General features: G+C 42.7%; 1 protein-coding gene across 1 annotated transcript in view; it reads right to left on the reverse strand.

Moving 5' to 3' along the window:
• The window catches only part of LOC127575985 (kunitz-type protease inhibitor 1-like), a 61,702-nt gene that overhangs the window by 15,676 nt on the left and 20,099 nt on the right, over window positions 1-25,927 (reverse strand). Inside the window, exon 2 of the mRNA XM_052026308.1 lies at window positions 9,389-9,540. Within this exon, the coding sequence (XP_051882268.1) occupies window positions 9,389-9,540 (152 nt within the window). The remainder of the gene's footprint in view (window positions 1-9,388; window positions 9,541-25,927) is intronic.

The raw sequence follows: 25,927 nt of genomic DNA on the forward strand, positions 1-25,927 counted from the left end.
AATGCAGATGCTGGAATCTGGAGCGATGAACAAATGCTGGAGGAATTCAGCAGGTCAGGCAGTATCTGTGGAGGGAAATGGACATTTCAGCATGAGAGCCATCTGGACAGTATAGACCCAAAACGTTGACTGTCCATTCCCCTCCACAGATGCTATCCGACCTGCTGAGTTCCTCAGCATTTTGTTTGTTGCTTCAAATGTTTTCTGGTGTTTTTAAAGGTGTATTTTTTTCAGAAGTACTTCAAATTGTTTTTGAATGATTCTTAATGTTAGAGATGTGAATGTCAGTAAATTCAACAGTCAGTAAATTTAAACGTAGCCAGCTCACCAAGCATTTCTGGGCGAGCAAAACTTGTCAAACATAAGCCACCCAGCAGAAGATTATGCCCAGAACACCACCTCACCTCAATGGATTACAAGGGCAAGCCACCTGTGAACTTGGGTGGCTACCCTGTCTACCGGTGTTGCCACTTTCAGGAAACTACTGTATGTACTTGTTCCCAAGATCTCATCTTCTAAACTCTATGGATTGTTGGTCCATTCTACATAACCTCTCCTCTTCGGATTTCAGGGCCTGTTGTTTAGAAAGCACTTCATCATCACACAAGGGGAGTGGAGATCTCTTCCATCAACCTTCTCCCCTTCTACCCTGACCCCTTCCATGGGAAAAAATTGAGATGAGGAGAACAGTTGAAAAAAGTGTCGAAACTGAGACATTGCACATACAGTTACAAGGTTTAAAAGGCATTTGGACAGGTATTTGAATAAGAAAGAATTAGAGAGATATGGGCCTAATGCAGGGAAATGGGATTAGCATAGACAGGCATGGACAATTAGAGCCAAAAGGGCCTGTTTCTGTGCTGCACATTTCTTTGATTCGATGAAACGGACCATTGCCTTGTATTGGTTGAGCAATAGATTGGACCAGGGGCCAGTGAGAATACCCTCGGTCTTTTAAGAGGAGAAGCATGCGATCTTTTACATACACTCGAGAGGGAAGACTAGCCCATGGTTAAATATCTCATTCAAAAGGTAGAATCTCCAGCAGCATAGTCAAAGGTAGTAGCAAGGTAGAGCAGGTGAATGGAGACCGAGCCCATAATCACACCAGTGAGCAACGTGATCAAAGATCAGTTCGCCAGCAAAGCAGAAGAGAGAATCAAGGATGGAGTCTGTCAGTGGTTTTGAAGTGACTATACGAGGCCAGGACCAATGGGAGGCTACATTGGGACAATTGGCAGTTAAATAAAGGTTCATAAGAAAGCAAGAGACAATGGAAAACAAAATACAAGATGCTGCAGTGTGGTTGAGGGGGATGGCACATGTGAGATTAGTCAAAGAGGGAGCAAGATCTGAGTTCTTGTGCCTGGTCCATAGTTCACCACACAATACTGGACAGCCAACTGAATCAAAACAGTGAAGGGTCTGAATGTACTGCAGGTTGGCTAGGAGAGCGTAGGGAAGAATCTCCTGGCACTTCCTTCCCCAATTGCTTTTCAGTGATCGTGGACCCAGCGATGGGTGCAAGCGTCCATCAGCCTCAATAGATTGTGATCAAACAGCCTGCACACATTCACCAGTGTGAAGAACAGCCCCATGGGTGAAGGTAGACAGGAAGCATTGGAATTAACTGTCATGCCAGGAGAATGGAGGCCTGATCAACAGTAACTGCTTCTGCACTAGCAGGGTGTTTTGTTTTTGGGTGGGAAAGAGGCAAGAGAACTTCATGCACCAACCTTCAAAGGGTTATTATCGTGAGAACATGAGAGCAAATGTTTGGCCAGTTGTTGAATTGCTTCTTCCACACACTCAGGGTGTTAAATTTTATTTACAAAATCGAGCATTACAAAATGTTTCCTGTCCCACATGATTACAGCTGAATATTGTCCAGTATGCCATGGAGTTCCTTTTCACACTCCATTTGACTGCAGTTGTGTTCCATTCATAACTTAGTCTAACTTAATGAAGCCGATGTCTTTGGCAAACTGAAGCATGAACCCTACTTCCAGATTTGCCCACAGTGGACTGCGCATACTCAGCACGAGCAGGAGGCATGCCAGAATTTCCTGGGGCAAGACCAGCGCAGTTGCTGGTGATCCACCTCCGAGGATTGCTAAATGGCATCATTCATGACCTCAGGTTCCACCAAAGAACTTTAGAGGCGACATCGCACTTAAGTGTACTCAGCGTTCTAATGTGGGAAAGGCTCCATCATATGAACACAAGCAACAATGTGATAATAATCATGTTGGGTGAGGGATCAATATTGGCCAGGACAATGGCTTGACATTCCTTGAAAATGCCAAACAGTTTATTTTATGGCCACATGGGGGATCAGTTAAACTGCTCATCAGAAAGGTGGGGCCTTCCAACAGAACAACACTCCATTAGTCCCACCTCGGGAGAATAAACCTGTAATGTGCTAATGCAGCAAATGTATCAGAAAGCATCAAGGTATTCCCTTTGAAAATGTTCACCCCATGTGTCTGGCCTTGTTGAAATTAAAAGGTAAAAGCCTGCAGATGCTGGAAATTTAATAAGACAAAAATGCTCAGCAGGTCAGACAGCATCTGTGGAGAGAGAAATGGAGTTAATGTCTCAGAATCACATGAGATGAAAAGTCATTGAGCTGAAATGTTAACTCTTTCTCTCTCCATGAACGTTGCCTGACCTACTGAGTGCTTCTGGCATTTCTGTTTATCTTTAAAACATTTGCTGAACCAACTTTTCCATCAAGCCTTTGAAGAACAGAAGGCCAAGGAGAGTAAAGAGCCAATTTAAGGATGCAGCAGATTTGGATCCATGTTAAAAAAAAACTGCAGTTTATAACATTCACCTGGTTTGGCACTAAATCAGCCCCCTTAACTTTTCCTTTTGAAGCTAAGTCCAGGATGACAGCTCAGAGGCTTCTTCACTCTTGGTGGGGAGGGTGTAGGAAAACACAGCAGTGTGAATAAAACCCAAAGAGGCATGAGGGCAAACAGTCCTGTTTAATTTAGTGCTGAGACTTCTTAACATTTTCCACCTAACCAACTACGAGCGTCAACCGTGGGCAGGCACGGTAGTGTAGCGGTTAGCGTAACGCTATTACAGTGCCGACGACCCGGGTTCAATTCAGGCCGCTGTTTGCAAGGAGTTTGTACGTCCTCCCCGTGTCTGCGTGGGTTTCCTCCGGGTGCTTCGGTTTCCTCCCACATTCCAAAGACGTGCGGGTTAGGAAGTTGTGGGCATGCTACATTGGCACCGGAAGCGTGGCGACACTTGCGGGCCGCCCGCAGTACACTACGCAAAAAGATGTATTTCACTGTGTGTTTCGATGTACATGTGACTAATAAAGTTATCTTTTCTTAAATCCATCAGTGGGAGACTTCACCGGGATCCTTTTGGCTGCTCAGGGCTTGACAAAGCAGACACCAAGTGTGCAGTGGAGAGGGAAGCAGGAGGCCCAAAGTGACCGATGGGTGGCTGACATCCTCCTTGGGTGGGTGGGGCGAGCACTACTCTCCTTCCGGCCCACAAGTGCTGGAAGACTTGCTTATCAGGAAGAAGGCCATTCGGTCTCTGGGATCCGTGCTGGCTTCTGGCAGACTCTAAATCATCTGAACCCACCCGCTGCCATTTCATGTGACCTGCCAGGCTCTGTGAGCACTAGGAACTCCAGCTGGCAGCAGCTAAATTCAAATCAGGCACAAGGCGGCATCTCTCCAGGGTGTAGGCTTAACCTTCTGACTCTCCCTTTGACTCTCACCAACTTTTATCGATCCACTACAGAAAGCATCCAATCTGGATGCATCACGGCTTGGTACAACAACTGCTCTGCCCAGGACTGCAAGAAACTGCAGAGAGTTGTGGACACAGCCCAGTGCATCACGGACACCAGTCTCCCCTCCTTGGACTCTGTCTTTACCTCTCGCTGTCTCGGTGAAGCAGCTAGCATAATTAAAGACCCCACCCACCTGGGACAATCTCTCTTCTCCCATCGGGTAGAAGATACAGGTGCCTGAGGGCACGTACCACTAGACTCAAGGACAGCTTCTACCCCACTGTGATAAGACTATTGAACGGTTCCCTTATACGATGAGATGGACTCTGACCTCACGATCTACCTTGCTGTGACCTTGCACCTTATTGCACTGCACTTTCTCTGTAGCTGTGACACTTTACTCTGTACTGTTATTGTTTTCACCTGTACTACATCAATGCATTCTGTACTAACCCAATGTAACTGCACTGTGTAACGAATTGACCTGTATGATCGGTATGCAAGACAAGTTTTTCACTGTACCTTGGTACAAGTGACAATAATAAACCAATACCAATACCAACTTGTTGTCATAAAATGGCAGCAAGCATTCATGCAGTCAGTTATCAATACTTCCCTGTTTAAAAGGTCTGTTTTTAAAACTCGTCCTGTTCCCTCCCCAGCTCAACACCTTCCCAGAGCCTCTCCTGACTGGGGTGGGGTTAATATAGGAGCTCACCTGCCTTCCGACAAACACGACAAGTACAGTATATGTTGTCTGGATTCTCTGCAAGAGCAGGCAGGATCCAGCTCAAGTCAGAACAGGTTGCAAGGTATCTCATCCCGTGCAGGTTGGACTAGATTGGTTAGTTTCTCCTGCACCAATCAAAGACGAGCATTAACCATAAATCAAGACTAACCGCCTACTCCCACGGGAGCCCTGTGACTCATCCTCCACTTTTGTTGAACTGCAGGCTCCTGTTAACTTTTATATGTTTTCACTATCCAGGCAGTCCTGAGGAGCAAGAGGGGAGAGAGGAGTGGGGGAGGGTTAGAGGTGTGATAGGCTTCCACAGCAATTATGCAAAGCACCTCAGTGACATTGCCAGGGTAACCAGGGTGAGGCCAGTAACAAAAGTGAACAAGCTGATCAAAGAGCAGAAATAATAGACAACTCTCCATTTTGATTATTACGGCACTCTGACATTTCCAATGACTACCAGTGAAAGCATCTGTAATTCTCAGCAAATGATTTCCCCATAATCTGACGTCAGCACCCAATTTCCTGTGTTCAACCCTTGGGAATTCCCAGTTTGATTTTTCTTCTGAATTAAGAAAGGGCCCGACATTTGGATTAGAGTTCATCCAGCTACACAGAAACAATGTGAACCCTGCAATTGAATTTCTCTGTAACATATTCCCAAGCATCTGCTAATCTGCTTATAAAATCAATTTATATTTACATTGTCCCTTTAAAATAGAAAAAAAATGTCCAGAGCACATCACTGCAGAGGCAAATTTGACACAAGGCACGTATTAATCTTGGGACAGTCATAGTCATAAAGCACAGAAGCAGGCCCTTTGGCCAACCAAGTCTGCAGTGACCTACAATCCTACACTAATCCAATTTTATTCTCCCCACATTTCTCTCACACTCCCCACAGATTCTATCACTCATCGGTTAAGCAATAGGGCAAAAATTTAATAGCTGGAGTACATTATGAGGAGATTGGAGGTTATCCACTTTGGAAGGAAGAATAAAGGATCTCAGAGGGTTGTGGGTCTTTGGAACTCTATTCCTTAAAGGGAGAGTCTTTGAATATTGTTAAGGCAGAGGTAAGCAAGGAGGTGAAAGGAAGTGAATGGTAGACAGGAATGCAGTGTTGAGGATACAGTCAGATCAGCCATGATCTTAATAAATGTCAGAAGAGGCTTCAGGGACCGAGTGGCCTATTTCTGCTCCCAAATTGCACAATTGTAAAAGAAGAAATGTTTCCAGGAGACACAAGAGATGGACAGGAGACACAAGAGATAGCAGATGTTGGAATCTGAAGCAACAAACACTCTGCTGGAGGAACTCAGTGGGTCGAGCAGCATCTGTGGAGAAAGGAATAGTTGATGTTTTGGTCCTGATGCAGGGTTTTGACACAAAATGTTGACAAGGATATTGTTTAAATGGAGTGAGATGACAAAATACTGCATTAGAGGGGGATCTTTGTCTGTTCCTACATGAAGCACAAGGTTTGCATATGAGTACAGCAAATACTTAGGAAGGGCAGAGGAATGCTGGCCCTTTTCCAAAAGGAATGGGGAATATATATAGGGAAGTCTTACTCCATCTATACAGAGTACTGGTCAGTTAAATCTGAAGAACTGCAACAGTTTTGGTCTCCTTATTTCAGAAGAAATACACTTGCATTGGAGGCAATTCAAAGAAGGTTCACAGTTTGTTTCCTAAGATGAAGGTGTTGTCTTATGAGGAAGAGTTGAGTAAGTTGGACCTGTACTCATTGAGTGGTGAACTTATTGAAACGTACAAGATTCTAGTAGGGCCTGACTGGATGGATGCTGAGATGTTTTCCTCATGAGGGAACCTGGAGCTAGAAGGCATAGCACGACAAAAAACGCTGGAGGAACTCAGCAGGTCAGGCAGCATCTATGGAAGGAAATGAACAGTCGACGTTTCGGGCTAAGACCCCTCATCAGGTGTTGCTCCAGCTGTCCAGCATCTACAGTCTTTCTTGTGTCTCGCTAGAAGACATAGTTTCAGAACAAAGTTGTCCATTTAAGATAGAGATGAGGAGGAATTTCTTCTCTCAAAGGATCATGAATCTTTGGATGTTGCTGAGGGAGGAGGTGTAGGGACAAGTGTTACACCTCTTATACTTGGTCCAAACAGCCCTTCCAGGTGAGGCAGTCTTTCACATGCATATTCCCCGGCCTTATTTATTGCATCTGGCAGTCCCGAGGTGGCCTCCTCTGCATCGGTGAGACTGGGCGACCGCTTCGCTGGGTCACTTGCCCAGCATCTACACACTCCTCCCACTGGTTCCCTCCCCCACTACTCCCATCTCCCCTCCCCGCCTTCCTCGACTGATTCCATGCTCCACCATCCTCTCTTATCAGATTCCATCATCTGCAGCCCTTGATGTCACTTCCACCTATCACCTCCCAGCTTCTGGCACTATTCCCACTCTCCCCTTCCCCCATCTGCTTATCACACCCCTCACCTGGATCCACCTATCACTTGCTAGCTCTTGCTCCACCTTTTCCCTCCACCTTTTTATACTGGCTGTCTCCCCTCTATCTTTCAGTCCAGATGAAGGGTCTCGACCCGAAATGTCGACTGTCCATTTCCCTCCATAGATCTTGCCTGACCGGCTGAGTTCCTCTAGAGTCTCGTGTGTTGCTCCTGGCTCCATCTGTCCATCATCTCCCTCCTCACCTGGTTCCACCTATTGCCTGCCAGTTCTTGCCTCACCCCTCCGTCACATGTCTTTGTACTGGCCATCTCCCCTCCACACTCGACCTGAAATGTCGACTATCCCTCTGCCCCACAGATGCTGCCTGACCCGCTGAGTTCCTCCAGCAATTTGGTTTAATTTTTACCAGCTGCCACCACTGTACCACCCCTAGCATGTGGGTAGTGAGCTTTTAGGAATGCAGGCAAATTGTTGGTCTTTATTTTAAGAGCGCTGGAATGCAAGAATAAGGAATTCCTGCTAACAGTGCCCATTGCTTTGGTAAGACACGATCATGAGTATGTGGTGCAATTTTAGTCCCTGTACATAATGAAGAATTTGTCTGCTCTTCAGAAACCTAAACATAAGTTCATTGGATTAATTCACAGACTGAAGAGATTGTCCACGAGGACAGATCAGGTAGGCTGACCCTATGTTCAATGGAGTTGAGAAGAGTAAGAGGTGATCCCATCACAGTTTGAACTCTGGAAGACAAAAAGCTTAGTGTGTCTTTTGGCTGAATGGTTACAAACAGGGAGTATAGTCTCATTGTAATTTATGACTGAAGTGTGGAGAGATTTTAGAGGGTGTTAATCCTTTGGAATTCTATCCCACAGAGAGCTCTGGAAACTCCCTTTGGTATGCAGGCTGAATTCTGGGCACAGAGGGGCTTGGATCAGGCAGGGAAGTGGATGTCGGGTAGAAGACCAGGAACGATCTTACTCAATGGCAGAGCAAAAGCAAGGGACTGAATGGTCTACTCTTATTCCTTAGGTTAGTGCAGATCACGGTCTCAATGAATTGACCTTGTTCTTTGAGAGCGCATTCCTATGTGTAACGTATTTCCATATTTCCTCACGACATAGGAGGCCACTCAGCCCATTAAATCTATACTGACACACAGCAATTGCAACCCCCCCCCACTAATTTTCCATGTGACTTATTCTCTCCACAATCCCATTAACAGCCCTCCACTCCCCCCCCCCCCCACAACCCTAGATTCTACCTCTTACCTACACTAGGGGCAACTTAAAGTGACAGATTTACTTACCAATCTGCACGTCTTTTGGGATGTGACAGGAAACTGGAGCACCCGGAGGAAACCGGAGCACCCGGAGGAAACCCATGCAGTTACAGGGAGACAGTACAAGCTCCACACAGAGGGCATCGCAGCTCGGGATCGAACCCCGGTCGCTGGAGCTGTGAGGCAGCAGCTTTACAAGCTGTGTCACTGTGCCACCTGAAAATTGCAGCTGAGAGGGAACCTGCTGGTGGTGATGGTCCCATAAGCCCGTTGTCCTTGTCCTCTTTAGTGGTAGGGGTTTTAGGTTTGGGAGGTGCTGTTCAGGTAGCCTAAGCAAGTAATTCCAGTGTATTTTGTAGATGGTACACACTGCAAGCAGGTGGTGTCAGAGCAACAACAGGTGACAGGGCAATGATTAAACTGAACATCAAGGCAATGAGGACAGAGCTAGGAAGCCACACCAGAGATGCAAAGGATAGCATTTATAAATAATGCCAAGGTAGCTCAGCACTGAGAATGGCTTGGAAGCCAGACTGAATAGCAGTGGGGATGGACTGCAAGGGCAAGAGAGACTGGGATGAGCAAGAGGGGCCGAGAGAGATGGCAGACGCTGTGTGGGCTGGAGGTGGTGGGGGTCGAGGGCAATGGGAAGAGTGTAGGGTAAGAGGCACAGTTGGTTAGAGATATTAGAGGTAATGCGGCTTCAGAAAGTGTATTGGCAGTGCTTCAAGGAACATTCCATTGGACTTCATGGATAGATCAGAGCTGTCACATGCTTAGAGTTCATCTGAGACAAATGGAAAGGTAGGAGCATGGACCGTGGAAGACATTGAAGTGAGGAGCTTGGTGGGGCACTGCTGTTGAAGAGGTGGTTGTCTGGTAATATTTCCTTTCATGCTACAGGGCAATCCCTTTCCTCTCCTGTCACTTCAAATCAACTGCCAACTTTAATTTTGCATGTGTAATAAGACATAAAATGTTTTGAAAATGTCTGCCTGAAAAAATTAATGGGTAAATATATAATTCAAGATCACTTTAACATTACAGCTTCAAACAGAAGCCAATGAAACCCTTGCTTACAGGCTGTGATCATAGAAACCTCAAAACTGCTTGGTTTGCTGTATTCATCAAGGAGACTTTCCCCTCTTGGTGGACACTTACCGTTATCTTCGCTGAAGGATCTCCCTGGAGAAGAACCCAATTAAAATGGACAATATTATAGTCATCTCTGCTCTCCAACCCACTTAGAGTTACTTCCTCATCTGGCTGTACAATTCGGTCCCTTCCTGCTTTTGCCACTGGTAGTTTGTCACCTGTAAGAGAAGGGATTAACAACATTAGGATTAGTAGAACTTGGTAAAATAGACACACTGGATCATATTTTATTAACGTTAAGAAAATTCATATACACTCACAATATTTGACAACAATGACATGGTGATGCTTGATCATTTCTACTTCTTGACAGGAAAATAGTTCAGTCCCTGAGATAGGGTCCACTATATTGTGTGTGGACCAATATAGTGGACCCTATCTATAGCCAGTATATTGGTCCACTATATTGGCTCAAATATCCACCTGGCCTTTTGGTTGAAGTCTGTCTTTCTTCACTAAAAACATGAAGCTCAAATGAGCTGGTTGCCCACTACATGACCCCTCAATTCTTCTAGTCTTCAATCTTTCCGGACTAGGTTTATTGTCTCTTACTAGGATGTGTGCTCCTGCAAACTTGCTTCACATTTGTCTCAACGTCTCTCCTCAGACAATACTAAAATACGATCTTACTCGATCTTCAACTGCAAATCATTATTTTTTGGATCCTTGAACATCCTAGCACATCCTACCACTCTAGCCTGGATTTCTTCCCATGACTACGAACTGACCTTGCTACAGTTTTATTGCTGTGTTCCCAAATTATCTGATCTTCTCTCCTATCCTTTCTACTTGGTGCGTGCAGTCCCATTAACCTTCACTGAAAAGCCTCAATGGTAACCAAATAAAAGGATGAGTAATACAATTTCCAGCACTGAAACCTGACACAGTGTGGTGTGGCACCTTAAACGTGCATAGTCTCAAAATAGCCCGTCAGTAAGATAACCACACAAAGAACATCAAACAAGTACTTGTTTCTGCAGAATCACCAGATCCAAGGCTGCAATTGTGCAGTGCAAGCCCCTCACTTTCAGTTACCTCACAGTGGTCATCCATGACAGACAAGGATCACCCTCAAAAGACAGACAGAGTGCATGGGAGGGTGATGGAATTTTGGAAATCCCCAAAGATTGGACCATCCCATCACCCCACCCAGTCTTCCCATATCATGATGGGATGTTCATTTGTTTAAGTAATGGAAGCATTTGTAAGTTTCTCAGTAGTCTGATTTGAATGGTCTAATAGTATTAGTCCTGGCTCATTTGGTAGAACTCTCACTTTTGAGTCAGAAGGTCTCGGGTTCAAGCCTTAATTTAGACTTGACCATGTAATCAAATTAACACTCCCACTGCAGTACTGAGGAAGTGCTACAGGGTTGCCTTTTGGGTGAGAAGTTAAGCCATGCTCTGTCTACATTCTCAGGTGGCCACAAATGATCCTGCGGCACAATTGGAAGGTGATCGAGAGAGTTCTCTCCCAGTGCCCTGGCCAAGAATCACTATCTAACCAATAAACACTAAAACAGATGGACTTGTCATTAATCACAGCCCTATTTCCAGCAGCTTGGTGTGCACATAATGCCCCATGACAGTGACTTTATTTCAAAGACATTTCATTGGAAATAGCAGCAGGCTAAGTGCCTCCTAAGGATGCCCCAGCAATAAGACTGAGGTTAATTCTTGAAGTCAAGTTCACGTTCTTGTCTTATCTTCATCCCTCCAATACTCCCCCAGGTGAATAAGCAAACACAGCTTCCTGGGGAAAGGAGTTGCAAAGATTCACAGTCCTGAGTTGAAATAACTTCTCATCTCAGTCCGACTGGCCAACCATGAAACTGTATCCCTTTGCTCTAGGCTTGCCAGCCAGATGAAGCAGCTTCCCTACATCTACCCTGACAATCTCTCTCAGGATCTTAAATGTTCTCACGAGATCACTCTCATTCAGTTAAACTCCAGTGAATCCATCCCACTCAATACTTTCTCACAAAACAACTTATTCCAGGAATCAATCTTAGGAACTTTTGGTGTAGCATCTCCAAGTAATAATCTTCCTTGGAAGTGGAAGAATGGGGTGGACTGGCTGCAATGTGCATTATGATGAACTGAGTTTGAGAAAGTGCTATCTAAATCCACTCTGTATGGTGTATCAAATTCCTCACAAATGGTCTTTTCTTAGTTTGCAAATCAATTGGGCAATAGCCACCCAATGGTAGAAACAGTTGAGGGGTGATCTTACAGAGGTGTATAAAATTATGAGGGACATAGATAGGGTGAATGCACTTAGTTTTTTCCCAGGGATAGGGAATCAAGAACTAGAGGGCATAGGTTTAAGGTGAGAAGGGAAAGATTTAATAGGAATTTGAGGAGCAGCTCTTTTTACACAAAGGGTGGTATGTATGCGAAATGAGCTGCCAGAGGAAGCAGGTACAACAACAACTTTTAAAAGACAGTTGGTCAGGTACACAGATAGGAAAAGTTTAGAAGGCTGTGGGCCAAACGCTGCTGAATGGGACTAGCTTGGATGAGGCATCTTGATTGGCATGGACCAGTTGGGCCAAAAGGGCCTGCTTCTGTGCCGTATATCTCTATGGCTCTAAAAACTTTTCTGGAAATCTTCTACTTACTGTCACACCTCAATCTCCTACGTTCCAGGGAATAAAGTCCTAGTCTACACAACCTCCCTTGTAACTCAGCCCCCCAAGTCCAGGCAAATCTCCAGTTCATTCCTAGTTAATACTGAGTTAACTGGGCTTCACTGGAGTTCCATGGATTTCCTGCAGCTTGACAGCCACTCACCCCCTTCATCAATACTTCTTGTCAAATCCTAGCTCGATTCCAAGGCTTCCCTGGCCGGTATCCCAACATTTACCCTCCAATGATGCCAAAACTCTGTTGCCCAGATCCCATTTACCCAGCACTTACATTTGCTCGCCTCAACCACTATTTCTGGCAGCTCATTCCAAATGCGCATCACCCTTTGTATGAAGAAGCTGCCCCTGATGTCTCTTTTAAATCTCTGGCCTGATCTAAAACCTACGCCCTCTTGTTTTCAGCACCACCTCCCTGGAGAAAAGACAATGTGCTTTCACCCTGTCTATGTCCCTCATGATCTTATATACCTCTATCAGGTCACCCCTCAATCTCCAATGTTCCAGGGAATAAAGTCCTAGTCTATGCAACATCTCCTTGTAGCTCAGACCCCCCAAGTCCAGGCAACATCCTGGTAAATCTTTTCTGCACTCTTTCTGGTTTAATAATGTCTTTCCTATAACAGTGTGACCAAAACTGTACGTGATACTCAGTGTGGCCTCATCAGCATCTTACATAACTGCAGCACAACTTCCTAACTCCTATTCTCAATTGAGAGACAAGAGCCTGCAGATGCTGGAAGAATTCAGCAGGTCAAGCAGCATCTGTGGGAGGAAAGGAAACATCAATAATTCTTCCAGCAGATTATTTGTTGCTCCTATACTCAATGTCCTGATTGATGAAGGCCAGTGTGCCACACACCTTCTTCACCACCCTATCTACCCGTGATGCCGCTTCCAGCGAACTATGCACTTGCACTCCTAGGTGCCTCTGTTCTGTAGTGCTCCCCAGGGCCCTACCTTTCACTGTACAAGTCCTACCCTGGTTTGATCTCTCAAAATGCAATACCTCACATTTATCTGGATTGAAAGCCATTTGCCAATCCTCAGCCCACATACCTAGCTGATCAAGATCCCCCTGTAATTTTTCATAATCTTCTGCACTATCTACACCACCATGTATTTTAGTATCATCCACAAACTTACTAACTAAGCCTTGTACACTCACATCCAAATAGGTTATATAAATTACAAACAACAAAGGTCCCAGCACCGACCCCTGTGGCACACCACCAGACACAGGCTTTCAGTCTTGACCATCACCCTCTGCTTCCTACCACTGAGCCAGTTATGAATCCAATCCGCTATCTCCCCCTGGATCCCATGCGATCTAACCTTCCAGTCTAGCCGGCATGAGAGACCTTGACAAAGCCCTTGCTAAAATCCACACAGTCTACATCCACTGCCCTACCCTCATCTACCCTCCTGGTTACCTCCTTGAACAACTCCCATAGATTTATCAGACATGACTTTCCACACACAAAGCCGTGCTGACTGTTCCAAATCAGACCATCTCTCCAAATGTTGGTAGATCCTGTTCCTCAGAATCCCCTCCAGCAATTTACCCACCACTGATGTCAAGACTCACCGGCCTGTAGTTTCCTGGCTTGTTTTTGCTATCTTTTTTAAACAATGGTACTACATTAGCCACCCTCCAGTCCTCTGGAACATCACCTGTGCCCAGAGGTGAAGCAAAAATTCCCACAAGGGCATCTGCAATTTCTTCTCTAGCTTCCCACGAGGTTTGAGAATGCACCAGGTCAGGCCCTGGGGATTTATCCACCTTAATGCACTTTAAGGCCTCTAATAACTTCTCCCTGCTAGTTCATATGTGGTCCAAAACAACACCACTCAATTCATCCATTTCAGAGGATGCACCCCCCTCGAACCTCACTGCACCACAGATTACTAATGTTCCTGGAGGAGGGCAAGACAGTGCTTCCAACAGCTGTGTTTGCAAGACTAGTTCAATGACTTAAGTGACAAATAGGACAGATGCCTACCACTTAAAAGTTTATCTCATCTTTAAAAGTTATTGGATCCTGCAGAACAAACATTTTCTTGGCAGTGGAATGCAGCACTTATCAGGAGCCAGCTGCATTGCCATGTCAGATTATCAGAAGTCAAAGGTCATTTAAAAAACAGACAAATGTGCCCCACTATCTGCATCCTAATTAACAAACTCAATGCTCAGAGTGCAGTGTCTTAACCTGACAATTTTGGTCAGCGCTGAAGAGAGAATGCAGATTGCCAAATCCTTTAGCATACAAAGGATGCAGCCAACAACAGCCATCTAATTTCACTTGTAAAACCAAGAGGTCAGCTGCAGGCTGTTATTCCATTAATCACAGAAGTCATTATTGGGTTCCCAATGCTTCTGCATTCTCCCACACTAAATGCAGTGCACCTGCTGCATGATGCGCAGGGTATCAGAACTGCCAAATTAGAATACACCTATTGAAATAGAGCTAATAACAATGTAATTGCAAGGCACGGTAGTGTAGCGGTTAGTGTTACACTATTACAGCACCAGTGACCCGGGTTCAATTCTGTAAGGAGTTTGTAGGTTCTCCCCGTGTCTGTGTGGGTTTTCTCTGGGTGCTCCGGTTTCCTCCCACATTCCAAAGACATACGGGTTAAGAAGTTGTGGGCATGCTATGTTGGCGCCAGAAGCGTGGCGACATTTGCGGGCTTCCCCCAGAACACGCTATGCAAAAGATGCATTTCACTGTGTGTTTCAACGTACATGTGACTAATAAAGATATCTCATCTTATAATCGCAGAAACACAAATTTCTTTGTCTGTTTGATTTCACTTGCTTCAGCAAACCCATGTGTCCTATGACAGTTGCACCCTTGTGTGGAATGTGTAGGCTGGCACCACAGAAACAGCAGACCACCATGCATCATCAGCTCAGTGCAAAGAGTGACAAATGCAACCCCAGGCTAACAGTTCAGGAAGAAATATGTGGATTAATACAGATTTCACACAACATCACAAGGCAAAAAAACTGTCAAAACTTAGTGCTCTTTGCAGAATCTGACAACAATGTCAGGTAAACAGACAAGTAGAAATCAGGTATTCAATAAATCCATCTCATGAATTTGGTTTCCACTACAATGCAAGATCAAATGCAAGGTCACAGCTGTCCTTCTCCATCAGACTTGCAAACATGCAGATTATTAATTGTGCCATCCAGATGCATAGGAGGTGAAAAGCGGTCTTTGTTTTCATTTAAACACCTCAATTGCCTGACAAATACTCAGTAGCAAAAGCACAACGTTTCCAAATCGCTTCAAAGCCATGAGAGAATTTCTAATGGAATTAGCCTGCAAGAACACTTAATTGCATCCCCCCCCACCCCCCCAGAGACTATATGACTCCCTCTAAAACTATTTACTGCCTTGAGACAGTTTAGTGTTATGGCTTGGGTTAAGTCTCAAAGAAATTCTCAAAAAGCAACCAGTTTATTGTTTTGTTGCAATATCTGATTGTAAATCAAGTATAAAAAAGGTACACATTTAAGATTGGGGTGTGTCAGATATTTCCTGACATCTCAGGACTCACTTAAATCTACACCTCTGAAGTTTCATTAATAATGGTAGGAAAATGCATCCATGATCATTAACTTCCATCTAACAGAACAATGAACAGTACAGCACAGGAACAGGCCTCTCAGCCCATGATGTCTGTGCCAAACAAGGTGCCAGTTCAAACTAACCCCATCTGCCTGCACATGATCCATATCCCTCCTTTCCCTGCTCTTTCACGTGCCTGTCTAAATGCCATTGAAACTGCACTATCGGATCTGCTTCCACCACCCCTGGCAGCACGTTCTAGGCACCCACCACCCTGTGTAAAAAAAAAACTTGCCTTTGCATTTCCTTTAAACTTTCCCCTTCTCATCTTAAAGCTATGCCCTCTAGTATTTGACATTCTTAGTCTAGGAAAAATTACTCTATCTATCCTGTCCATGCCTCTCATAATTTTATAAAACCTCCATCAGGTCTCCCCTCAGTCACCGACACTCCAAAGAAAATAATCCAAGTTTTCCAACCTCTCCTTATAGCTAATAATCTCAAATCCAGGCAGTATCCTGGCGAACCTCTTCTGCACCCTCTCCAAAGTCTCCACATCCTTCCTGTAATGGGATGACCAGAACTGGGTAGAATACTCCAAATGTGGCCTAACTACATTTGGAGTATTCTGTTTTATACAGCTGCAACATGACTTCCTGAACCTTATACTCAATGCCCTGACCAATGAAGGCAAGCATGCCATACAAGTTCTTTACCACCATATCTACCTGTGTTGCTGCTTTCAGGAAGCTATGGACTTCGACTTCATTACCCCTCTGGACATCAGTGCTCTTAAGAGTCCTGCCATTTACCATATAGTTTCCCCTCACATTTGACCTCCCCCCCCCCCCCCAGTACAACCCCTCACAATTGTCCAGATTAAACTCCATCTGCCATTTCTCCACCCATATCTGCAACTAATCTATATCCCGCTATATCCTTTGACGATCATCTACAAACTTGCTAAATCAGCCCACCTTCATTTCCATCCAATTTATTTATATATAATCACAAACAACAGAGATCCCAGCACTGATCCCCGTGGAACACCACGCCACATCAACTGTATTAAGGTAGCATACTTAATACGAGTACAACATCCCAAGTTTGTTCAAAGAAGCTTAATTGGATATGATTTGACACCAATGACCAACAGAAGGATATGGTGGTTGGGAAAGGTTGGAGAAAGTTGGGGATGATGGGTTGGGGAGAGGAGGGTAAGAGAAAGGAAGAGAATTCCAGAGCTTAGTGTCAAAATGGCTGAAGGCATGACCGCCAAATGTAAAGCAAAGGAAATTGAGGATGCACAGATACCTTGGAGGGTTGGAGAGCTGGAAGTGGCTGAGGGTGAAGCCACAGAGGGGTTTGAAAACCAGAATGAAAATGTTAAAAATCAAGGTATTGCTGGATATGGAGTTCACATGGGTCTTGGTCATCTTCATTTAACTGTATGCCACACTAGAAGTACCATCATTGGCATATATAAGACATTAAGCTGAGGCTCAAACTGCCCTTCCAGATTTGTATTATAGAATCCATGGCAATATTTGAAGAACAACTAAGGTTGACCAGTGCCCTGACAAATATTCATCACTTAAACAACACTGTTAAACTGCTTATCTCGCCATAAGATAGCCAACAGGAGAAAAAGATTCCAGGACATCCTTATCCTCAAAAATGGCAGAATCCACCAACAAGAGTGCCAAAGAAAAGGCGACTAAAAGCAGCAACTCAATTGTAAAGAGAATGACTGCAAAAAAGAGAAAAGCCTGTCGCGAAGTCACTTTAATAATCATGGGGACGTTGGTTTAATTAGAAAAATCAAATTAGTGGAAATACTTTGGGAATTACTTCATGGAACTACCCTAAATCCATTCTACGAACAACTAAGGTGCAGGCTTAGGTATCACATATAATGATAATGTAAATAGTCGATGAGTAATTGTATTGTAAAAGGTTCTCTTGGGAACAGAGATCAATCTAACAATATTCTGCATGCAGATTTGAGACACAGATATGAGTCATCCAGAAACTAGGTCCTTGAAATTGGCTCAGGTAGACTGGGAAACGAAGATAGCGAAAATGACAAGCATTTAAAGTAATACCAAAATCCTCAACAAATGTACATTTTATTCAAAGTTCAAATTTCACAAGCGAAGTGACCAATCTATGGCCATCTAAGGAAGTTAAAGATAGTATTTAAAGTGACAGGTTTATACCATTGCTGAAGTGTATCTATATACAGAAGAAAAATGAAAATGCTAGAGGAACTCAGCAGGTCGAGTTCCTGATGTCAGATCTCAACCCGAAACGTCAATCATCTCTTTGCCTCCACAGATGCTAATTGACGTGCCGAGTTCCTCTAGCAGTCTGTTTTCTGTTCCAGATTTCAGCATCTGCAGTCTCTTATGTCTGCATCTACATCTGTTTATCTATGTATGTGGACATTCTATGATCCTGTTGGGCAGGAGAGTCACGAGGTGTTCCTATTTTGTAACAAAGTAACATTGACACAGACTGGAACACAGTCTGGAGGAAGAGATTGGACTGTTCTGCTTTGCAAATAAAGCACTACCTCTTTTACTATAGGTAAAAGTTTATTATAGGTGCCCCAATGCATTTATCAAGATGTTGCAAATTGGTAGCAAGGGAGTTTCCCAGAAAGATTTTCCTTTGGGATTACTAAAGGGCATTGATGACTCTTGCTTCTCGCACCAAAACTGATTTTTCACGGTGTTTTACCTGCAACTACTCACAAAGAATTTTTTTTGACTGAGGTCTCCGCATGTATTGACTAAAGAGCAGAGCACATCAAGCAACAGTGGCAAGAAACAGTGGCCTTAACTTATCACTGGACTATCATTGGACACAGCAAGTGTAGCTGCGTCACAGGAAAGAGACAATGTGGCTGTCCCACCATACCACATCACGACTTCCCACAAGTACGACCAAGTTTAAAAATTATTCCGCTTGTATATCAAAATGGATGTGTTCTTTAAAGCGAAAAATATCATGGAGATTGCATGCGAATATAACGTTATGAAATTCCTAAACAATATTATATACGAGTGAAAGAAAGCAACACTCCTATAGGAGATTGAGTCAGAAACATTTGGAGGCTGACAAATCATCTCACAAAAGTTGCCTTGTTTAAAGATATTGTGCAAAAACTAGAAGATTATATTACTCCTTGTAGGGACTGGTAGATTGAAGAATGTAACCATAGCTGTTGAGCACACAAAAATATGAAAATTGAATACAAAATTGCTGTGTTCAAGGAAGTGACATCCAGGAATTCTGCAGACTTCCGTTTAACACAGTAACTGGTATTGCTGCAGTATGTAATAAGTGAACCATGGCAAAAACAAGGATACAAAACCAAATCTGAAGCATACAGTTGAGACCAGTTCAGTCAGTTACTATCGTTGCAATGGCCATCATTCACCTTACCACTAACAACCTAGAAAAGCCAAAAGAAAGGTTACATTCTACAGCCTGCTGATTCAAGGGTAAGCAAGCTAAAACAATTTCAATGGCAATTCAAAACGATGAAAGAACAGATCTGGGTTTGTAGGGTTTCTATGACAAAACCAGAAAAGGCAGCAAACACATTTTTGAGTGAAGTGTTGATTAACAACTAACAAGTTCAAACGTGAATTGATACCACTGCAAGTTGTTTGATGACGAGTCAAGATGCTTACTCTAAGTTTAGCCAGATACTGTTGATGAAAAGCCCCATCACACCGAAAATTTACTCTAATGAATTTTCATAGATATTAGCACAAATGGAGTGGACAGACCAATACAACACACACAGCTATTCATCATTGTAGTAAACTATTAAAAACAGGCCAAATTTAATTTGGAAGGGCTAGATAGGATAACAGGCTGGATTGGAAGAATGTTTTCAGCACTGATGATGCAAAGTCACATCTTGATGCATTGTTGAAAACATATGACAATATGTGGAAATGGACCAAAGTGAGTGAGCTGCGTTAATAGTGACTGTGCTCAAAGCAGACAAAACAAAATGGCTATGTGGAGGTGATAAAATCATATTAAATCAAGCTGTAGATGATGAGCAATACCTGCTACCCATTACATGGATCAAAGATATTCACAATATTGAACCTCTCCCATTCCTAGGAACAATTGAATCAACAACACATACAAAGGACTCTACCCCTACACAAAGTTATTTATGGAGCCAAGTCTTCACCCAAAGTTTTCCAGGCAACACTGGATAAAATCTCACAAATAAACCATTGCTTGTGGAACCAAGAAAATCCGTTGATTTCTACAAGAACAGAAGAAGAAAATCTTCTGATTTTGAAGATGGTGTTCGGGAGATTACACGAATACAATGTGCTGAAGGAAAGCAAGTAAAATTATTTGCAATAAGTAGTAGTGGATCTTAATTTGTTGGTCAGTGACAGTACTCCACACCCAGTGATAGTGGTCACCAATGATGCAACAGAGCTTGCAGATGTTGTAGAACTAAGGTCCTACCTAGGAATGATGAAGTATTGCACATAATTACTTCTAGATCTTTTGGCAGTGCTCAGACAACTGCATCACCTGTTGAAACAGCTGTGCAGCAAGCAGCAAAAAGAACAAATTATAAATGCAAGAAAAGTTTCATAAGTGAAGCTCTGCTTGTGCATTATGATACTACACAGGAGTTAAAGTTGGCATGTGATACATCAAGTTATGGAGTAGACACAGTAATAAGCCACCTATGGATGATGGGCGAGAGAAACCTATTGATTTTGCTTCTCATATTCTCACCAGGAGTCAGCAGAATTATACACAAATGAAGACCAAAAAGTCCGAAAATCTGAAATAAAAACTGAAAATGCTGGAAACATTCAGCAGGTCAGATGGCATCTGTGAAAAGAGAAACTGAGTTAACATTTCAGGTTGGAGATCGTTTGTCAGAACTGAATTACAGGCAAATTGAGAATGAGCTCTTGGAATCAAGAAAACCCACTAGTTTTTAAACAGGCAGATCCTTTACCATGGGAAGTTCCCAAATCAGCACTGCCTGCTACAGGAGCATCTCAGATGGCATTACTGGCAATCCTTCCATCACAGTACAACTATACAATTGACTACAGGAATTCCCAGTGGAATGTCAATTAACTGTAAAAGCTAGTTATGAATATGAGAAATGTGTATTTTGATTAGATATTTGTGTCTTGATGTTGAAGGTGTAAATATGTTGACAAAAATAACTTTCTTCAAAAAAAGGGAAGTAGTACAGTGTACCTACGTGCATGGGCATGTTGCACTCTGTATCTATGGATGTGGACTTTCCATGATCCAGTTGTTTTGGGAAGTTGTGGTGAGCTGCTGTGTAAAAATGAGACTGGCTGGAACGCAACCTGTGTCAGGAGCTTTATGACTGAAAAATTATATAGGTGAAGTGTTTTGACTTGCAAATAAAGCATTACTTGTTTTAATGTAAATATACCGTGCCTTAATGTATTTGTGAAGTTATTATTTATAAAGATATTACCGTTGGCAAGAGCCATAAGCCTGGGATTTGGCAGATCATTTAGGCAGCAACAACAAATGACTTTATTGCTGATAAAGGGCTAGAACTGGTAACAATAAAAACTGGTAGGAGCTTCTACAACAATGTAAAATGCAGTCCACAAAAGTAATGATAGGACAGGTTACAGTGGAGAACAAAGAAATGGGTGAGGCATTAAACATATTTTGTATGCGTCTTTACTGTAGAAGATAATAAATGTAGCAAATGTAGCAAAGATAGAGGAGATGCCACTGAGGAACTGAAAGAAATTAGCATCACAGAAGTCAGACTTCAGCCAATTTAATTCAGTCCACATCGTATCAAGAAACAGTTGAGAGCACTGGATGCAGCAAAGGCTGTGCGACCAGACAACATCCCAGCTGTAGTACTGAAGATCTGCGTCTCTATACAAACTGTTCCAATACACTTACATTATGAACATCTATCCAAGCATTTTTTAAAAGATCGAACACTTCACAAATTTGTGTGTTAACCTTGCTCAAAGGTGAGGAGAGTGACTGTGTTTGACATCGAGACTGACATTTGACCAAGTGTGGCACAGAGGTGCCCTGGCAAAACTGAAGTCAATGGGTATCAAGGCAAAACACTCCTGTGGTTGGAGTAATACAAAAAAAATGGTTGTGGTTGTACGAGGTCAATCATCCTAACCCCAGGACATTACCTCAGGAGCTCCCCAGGGCAGTGTCCTAGGTCCAACCAATTATCTTCAGCTGCTTCATCAATGATGTCTGCACAATGTTTAATTCCCATTTGCATCTTCTCAACAAACCAGTCCATGTATGCATGCAGATAACATTCAGGCATGGGCTGATAAGTGGCAAGTGATGTTCTCACCACAGACAACATCCATATCCAACAAATGAATCTAATCATTGACACTCTGGCATTCAATGGCATTTCTGTCACCGTGTCCCCCACCATCAATATCCCGCAGGTCACCATTAACCAAAAATTCAACAGCACCAACTACATAAAAACAATGGCTACAAGAGTAGATAGGAGGCAGGGTATCCTGTGGTGAACGACTCACCTGATAACACCTCAAAGCCTTTCCATATCTATAAAGCACATCAGGAGCTGTGACGGAATACCATTCCCTTGCCCGGATAAGTGCAGTCCAATAACTCAAGAAGCTTGGTGCAGTTGAGGACTCAGAAATCCACTTGATTGTCACCCCAATTGCCATGCGAAGCATTCAATCCCTTCACTACCACTGCACAGTAGTTGAAATGTGTATCATAGAGTCAAAGAGTCATAAAGTCATACAGCACAGAAATTGGCCCTTCGGCCTAACATGTCCATGCTGACTCTATTGCCCATCCACACTGATCTCATTTGCCTGCATTAAGACCGTATCCTTCTATAATACTCACCTAGGCTACTCCAATAGCATCTCCTGTTACCTCTACTACCAAGAAGAACAAGAACAGCAGGCTTTTATCAAGTCCTATCCAATCCAATTTTTTCTTTCAACCATCCAGAATTGATTTAGCTTTTTCTTTATGGAAAATGAAAGGAATAATATGCTTTCATGATCTATTCATTGATAATTGTCTTTTGTCTTTTGAACAGTTGTCTAATAAATACAACTTGCCTAGATCACATTTTTTTCGATATTTACAGATTAGAAATTTTTTAAAAGTTATTTTACCTACTTTTCCGATACCACATGAAATTACAGAAAAAAATTTAGGTTTTAATCCTTATCAGAAGGGCTTGATAGCAATAATTTATGATCTGATTATGAAAATACGTCTAGAGACACTTGATAAAATCAAGAATGAATGGGAAAGAGAACTTCAGATACTTTTACCTATAGAGACATGGAAGAAAATTCTCCAATTAGTTAATACATCTTCAATGTGTGCTAGACATTCTTTGATACAGTTCAAGGTGGTTCACAGGACCCGTATGTCTAAGGATAAGTTAACCCATTTTTAATCACCATATAAATCCTATATGTGATAGATGAAATTCGGAGGTGGCTTCCCTGACCCATATGTTTTGGTCCTGCCCTCTTTTGGAAAAATATTGGGAAGAGATTTTTGATATTATCTCAATTGTATTGAATATTAATTTACAACCTCATCCTATTACTACAATTTTTGGCTTACCAATGATGGATTCCAGCCATCATCCTCTTCAGCTTGTCGTATGATTGCATTTGTTACATTAATGGCCAAGAGATCCATTCTATTTAAATGGAAGGATCCTATGCCTCCTACCACATTTCAATGGTTTTCTCAAACTATAACATGTTTAAACTTAGAAAAAATTAGAAGTTGTACCGTTGTTCCTTCGCTTAAATTTGAGGAAATTTGGAGCCTATTTATTCAGTATTTCCATATGATGTAAGCAGACCTTTTTTGAATCCCTTTCAATGATCTTCTATTTGAATATAGAGGAGCGGAGCTAACGACATAATAATGTGTTTTTTAACCAAAGAAATAACAGTCCAGCATTTTTTTTTGAAGTTTTTGGTCTGCTTTTGTTTAATTTTTAAAAAAATTTTGGGGTTCTCTTTTCATATAATCAAATTTCTTTTCAAATTCTTTTGTATCATGTTCACTTAGTAAGAGATTGAGAGGTTCAGATTATATATTTTACTCCCTGTGTTTGTATAAGTCAATTGTTACTATTGTAATCCCGATCTCTTCACAGCACGTGTATAATCACTATTGTTATGTGTATTAATTTGAAATTTAATAAAAAGATTGAAGAAAGAAAGAAAGAACAGTAGGCTCCTGGGAACACCACCACTTGCAGGTTCCCCTCCAAATCGCACACCACCCTGATCTGGACATATATTGCTGGTCCTTCATCATCATTGCATCTAAATTCTGGAACTCCCTGCCCAACAGCACCATGGGGTATCTTCACCAGTGCTTTAAGAACCTTCTCAAGGACAATAAATGCTGGCCTTACCGGTGATGCCCAGAATTGGAAAAATGAATAAATAACATGAAAGGACTGGAGAGATTAACAGGTCTAAAACAGATAAATCCCCAGACCAGATGGCCCACATCCTAGGATTTGAAAGTGGTACCTGCAGATATAATGGATCCCTCAGTAATGATATTCTAAAGTTTTCTCAATTCTGGATCAGTACATTGAAAAGGTACAAATGTAACACCATTATTCAGGAAAGGAGAGGGGAGGGGAGAGGGAGAGAGCGAGAGAGAGAGAGAGAGAGCAAGAGAGAAAATAAGAAATTCAAGACCATTTAGCACAAAATACTAGAATTGATCATTAAGGACATTGCAGCAGAACACTTAAAAAATCCAGTATGACTTAAGCAGAGAACATCATTTTATTAAGGAATAAAGTAGAGATTTTTGAGGATGTAACTAGCAGAGTAACTAAGGGGGGTACCAATAATTGTTAAAGAGATCAATGGTTTGGGCTCTACACATTTGTGGGGATAGAGGATTGGTTAAAGGACAAAAGCCAGAGCAGCGTTTATGGCTCATTCAAGGTTGACAACTACCAGTGAAGTACCAGAGGGATTCATTCCTGGGCTCTCAGTTAATTATAGTCATAAATGATAGAAAGCACTAATGTGATGTATCAGAGTTTGCCAATAAGACAAGGCTACGTAAGCTGGGAGGAGAATGCAAAGGAAAATTGAAAGGTTAAGGAAGTGGGCAAGGTGGTGGGTTGTAAATGTGATAAAAGGGGGTTGCAGCACTTTGGATGGATGAATAGCAAAACAAATTAAACAGTGAGAAACTAGTAAACATTCAGGTAGAGACACATCTTGGTTTGCTGATTCATCAGATGCAGAAAGAAAACATGCGGGTACAAGAAAAAACAGGGAGGCAAATGACATGATGGTCTTTAGTACAAGATGTTTAAGTATAAAAGTAAGAGGTCCTAGTGATATTGTACAAGGCTTTGGTGAAAACTCACTTAGAGGAATGTGTACCATTTGTCACCTTTCTTACAGAGGGGTACATTGTACACAAGATTAATTCTGGGGATGAGGGATTGTGTTGCCAGGAGAAATTGAGTAAGATTGGCCTAAAATCTCTGGAGTTTGTAGGAAGAGAGGCAATCACACTGAGTCACAACATTGTGGAGGAGATTGGCAAGTTTCCTCTGTCTGAAGAATCTTGAAGTGGGGATATTGCCTCAGGATAGGTGATCTGCCATTTTGAACTGAGACGAGAAGCTTCTTTACCAAAAGAGATGGTAGATCTTTAGATTTCTCTAACTCTTGAGGGCCGTGGATGCTATTTGTTGTTGATCTTTGGATGCAAAGAGAATCAGTGGATAGATTGATCAAGCTGGAAAGTAGACGATGTGAGATTAGCCATGATTGAATTGCTGGCAGGAGGAGCCACATAGCAAACAGATTTTTACTGATGTTCTTATCATACAGTGCCAATTGGATCGCCCCAAGTTTAAAGTAGGCCCAACTTCCACCTCAGTTCAGTACAGCAACAAGGAAGCCATGCACTGTCAATAGCTAGCTGACCTGATCATTTTTATCTTCTTATTCGTGGGGGCTTGCTCTTTGCAATTTGGCCGCCCTGCTTCTTGCATTACAACACGGCCTTGTAGAGAATTATAAAAATGGACTTACTTTCTTGACTGTTCAGGTGAGATGTTAAACCAATGTCCAACCCTGCTTATCATATGGGCATAGAAGATCACATTGTCTAATTTCAGAGAAGATCAGGGTTGTTAACCCAGCATCCCAGCTAGTATTTATCCTTCAACCAAAAAATATCCAAAAAACAGGTGAACAAGTCATTGTCATATTG

The sequence above is a fragment of the Pristis pectinata genome, chromosome 1 (assembly GCF_009764475.1).
Source record: "Pristis pectinata isolate sPriPec2 chromosome 1, sPriPec2.1.pri, whole genome shotgun sequence".
Taxonomy (NCBI): Eukaryota; Metazoa; Chordata; class Chondrichthyes; order Rhinopristiformes; family Pristidae; genus Pristis; species Pristis pectinata.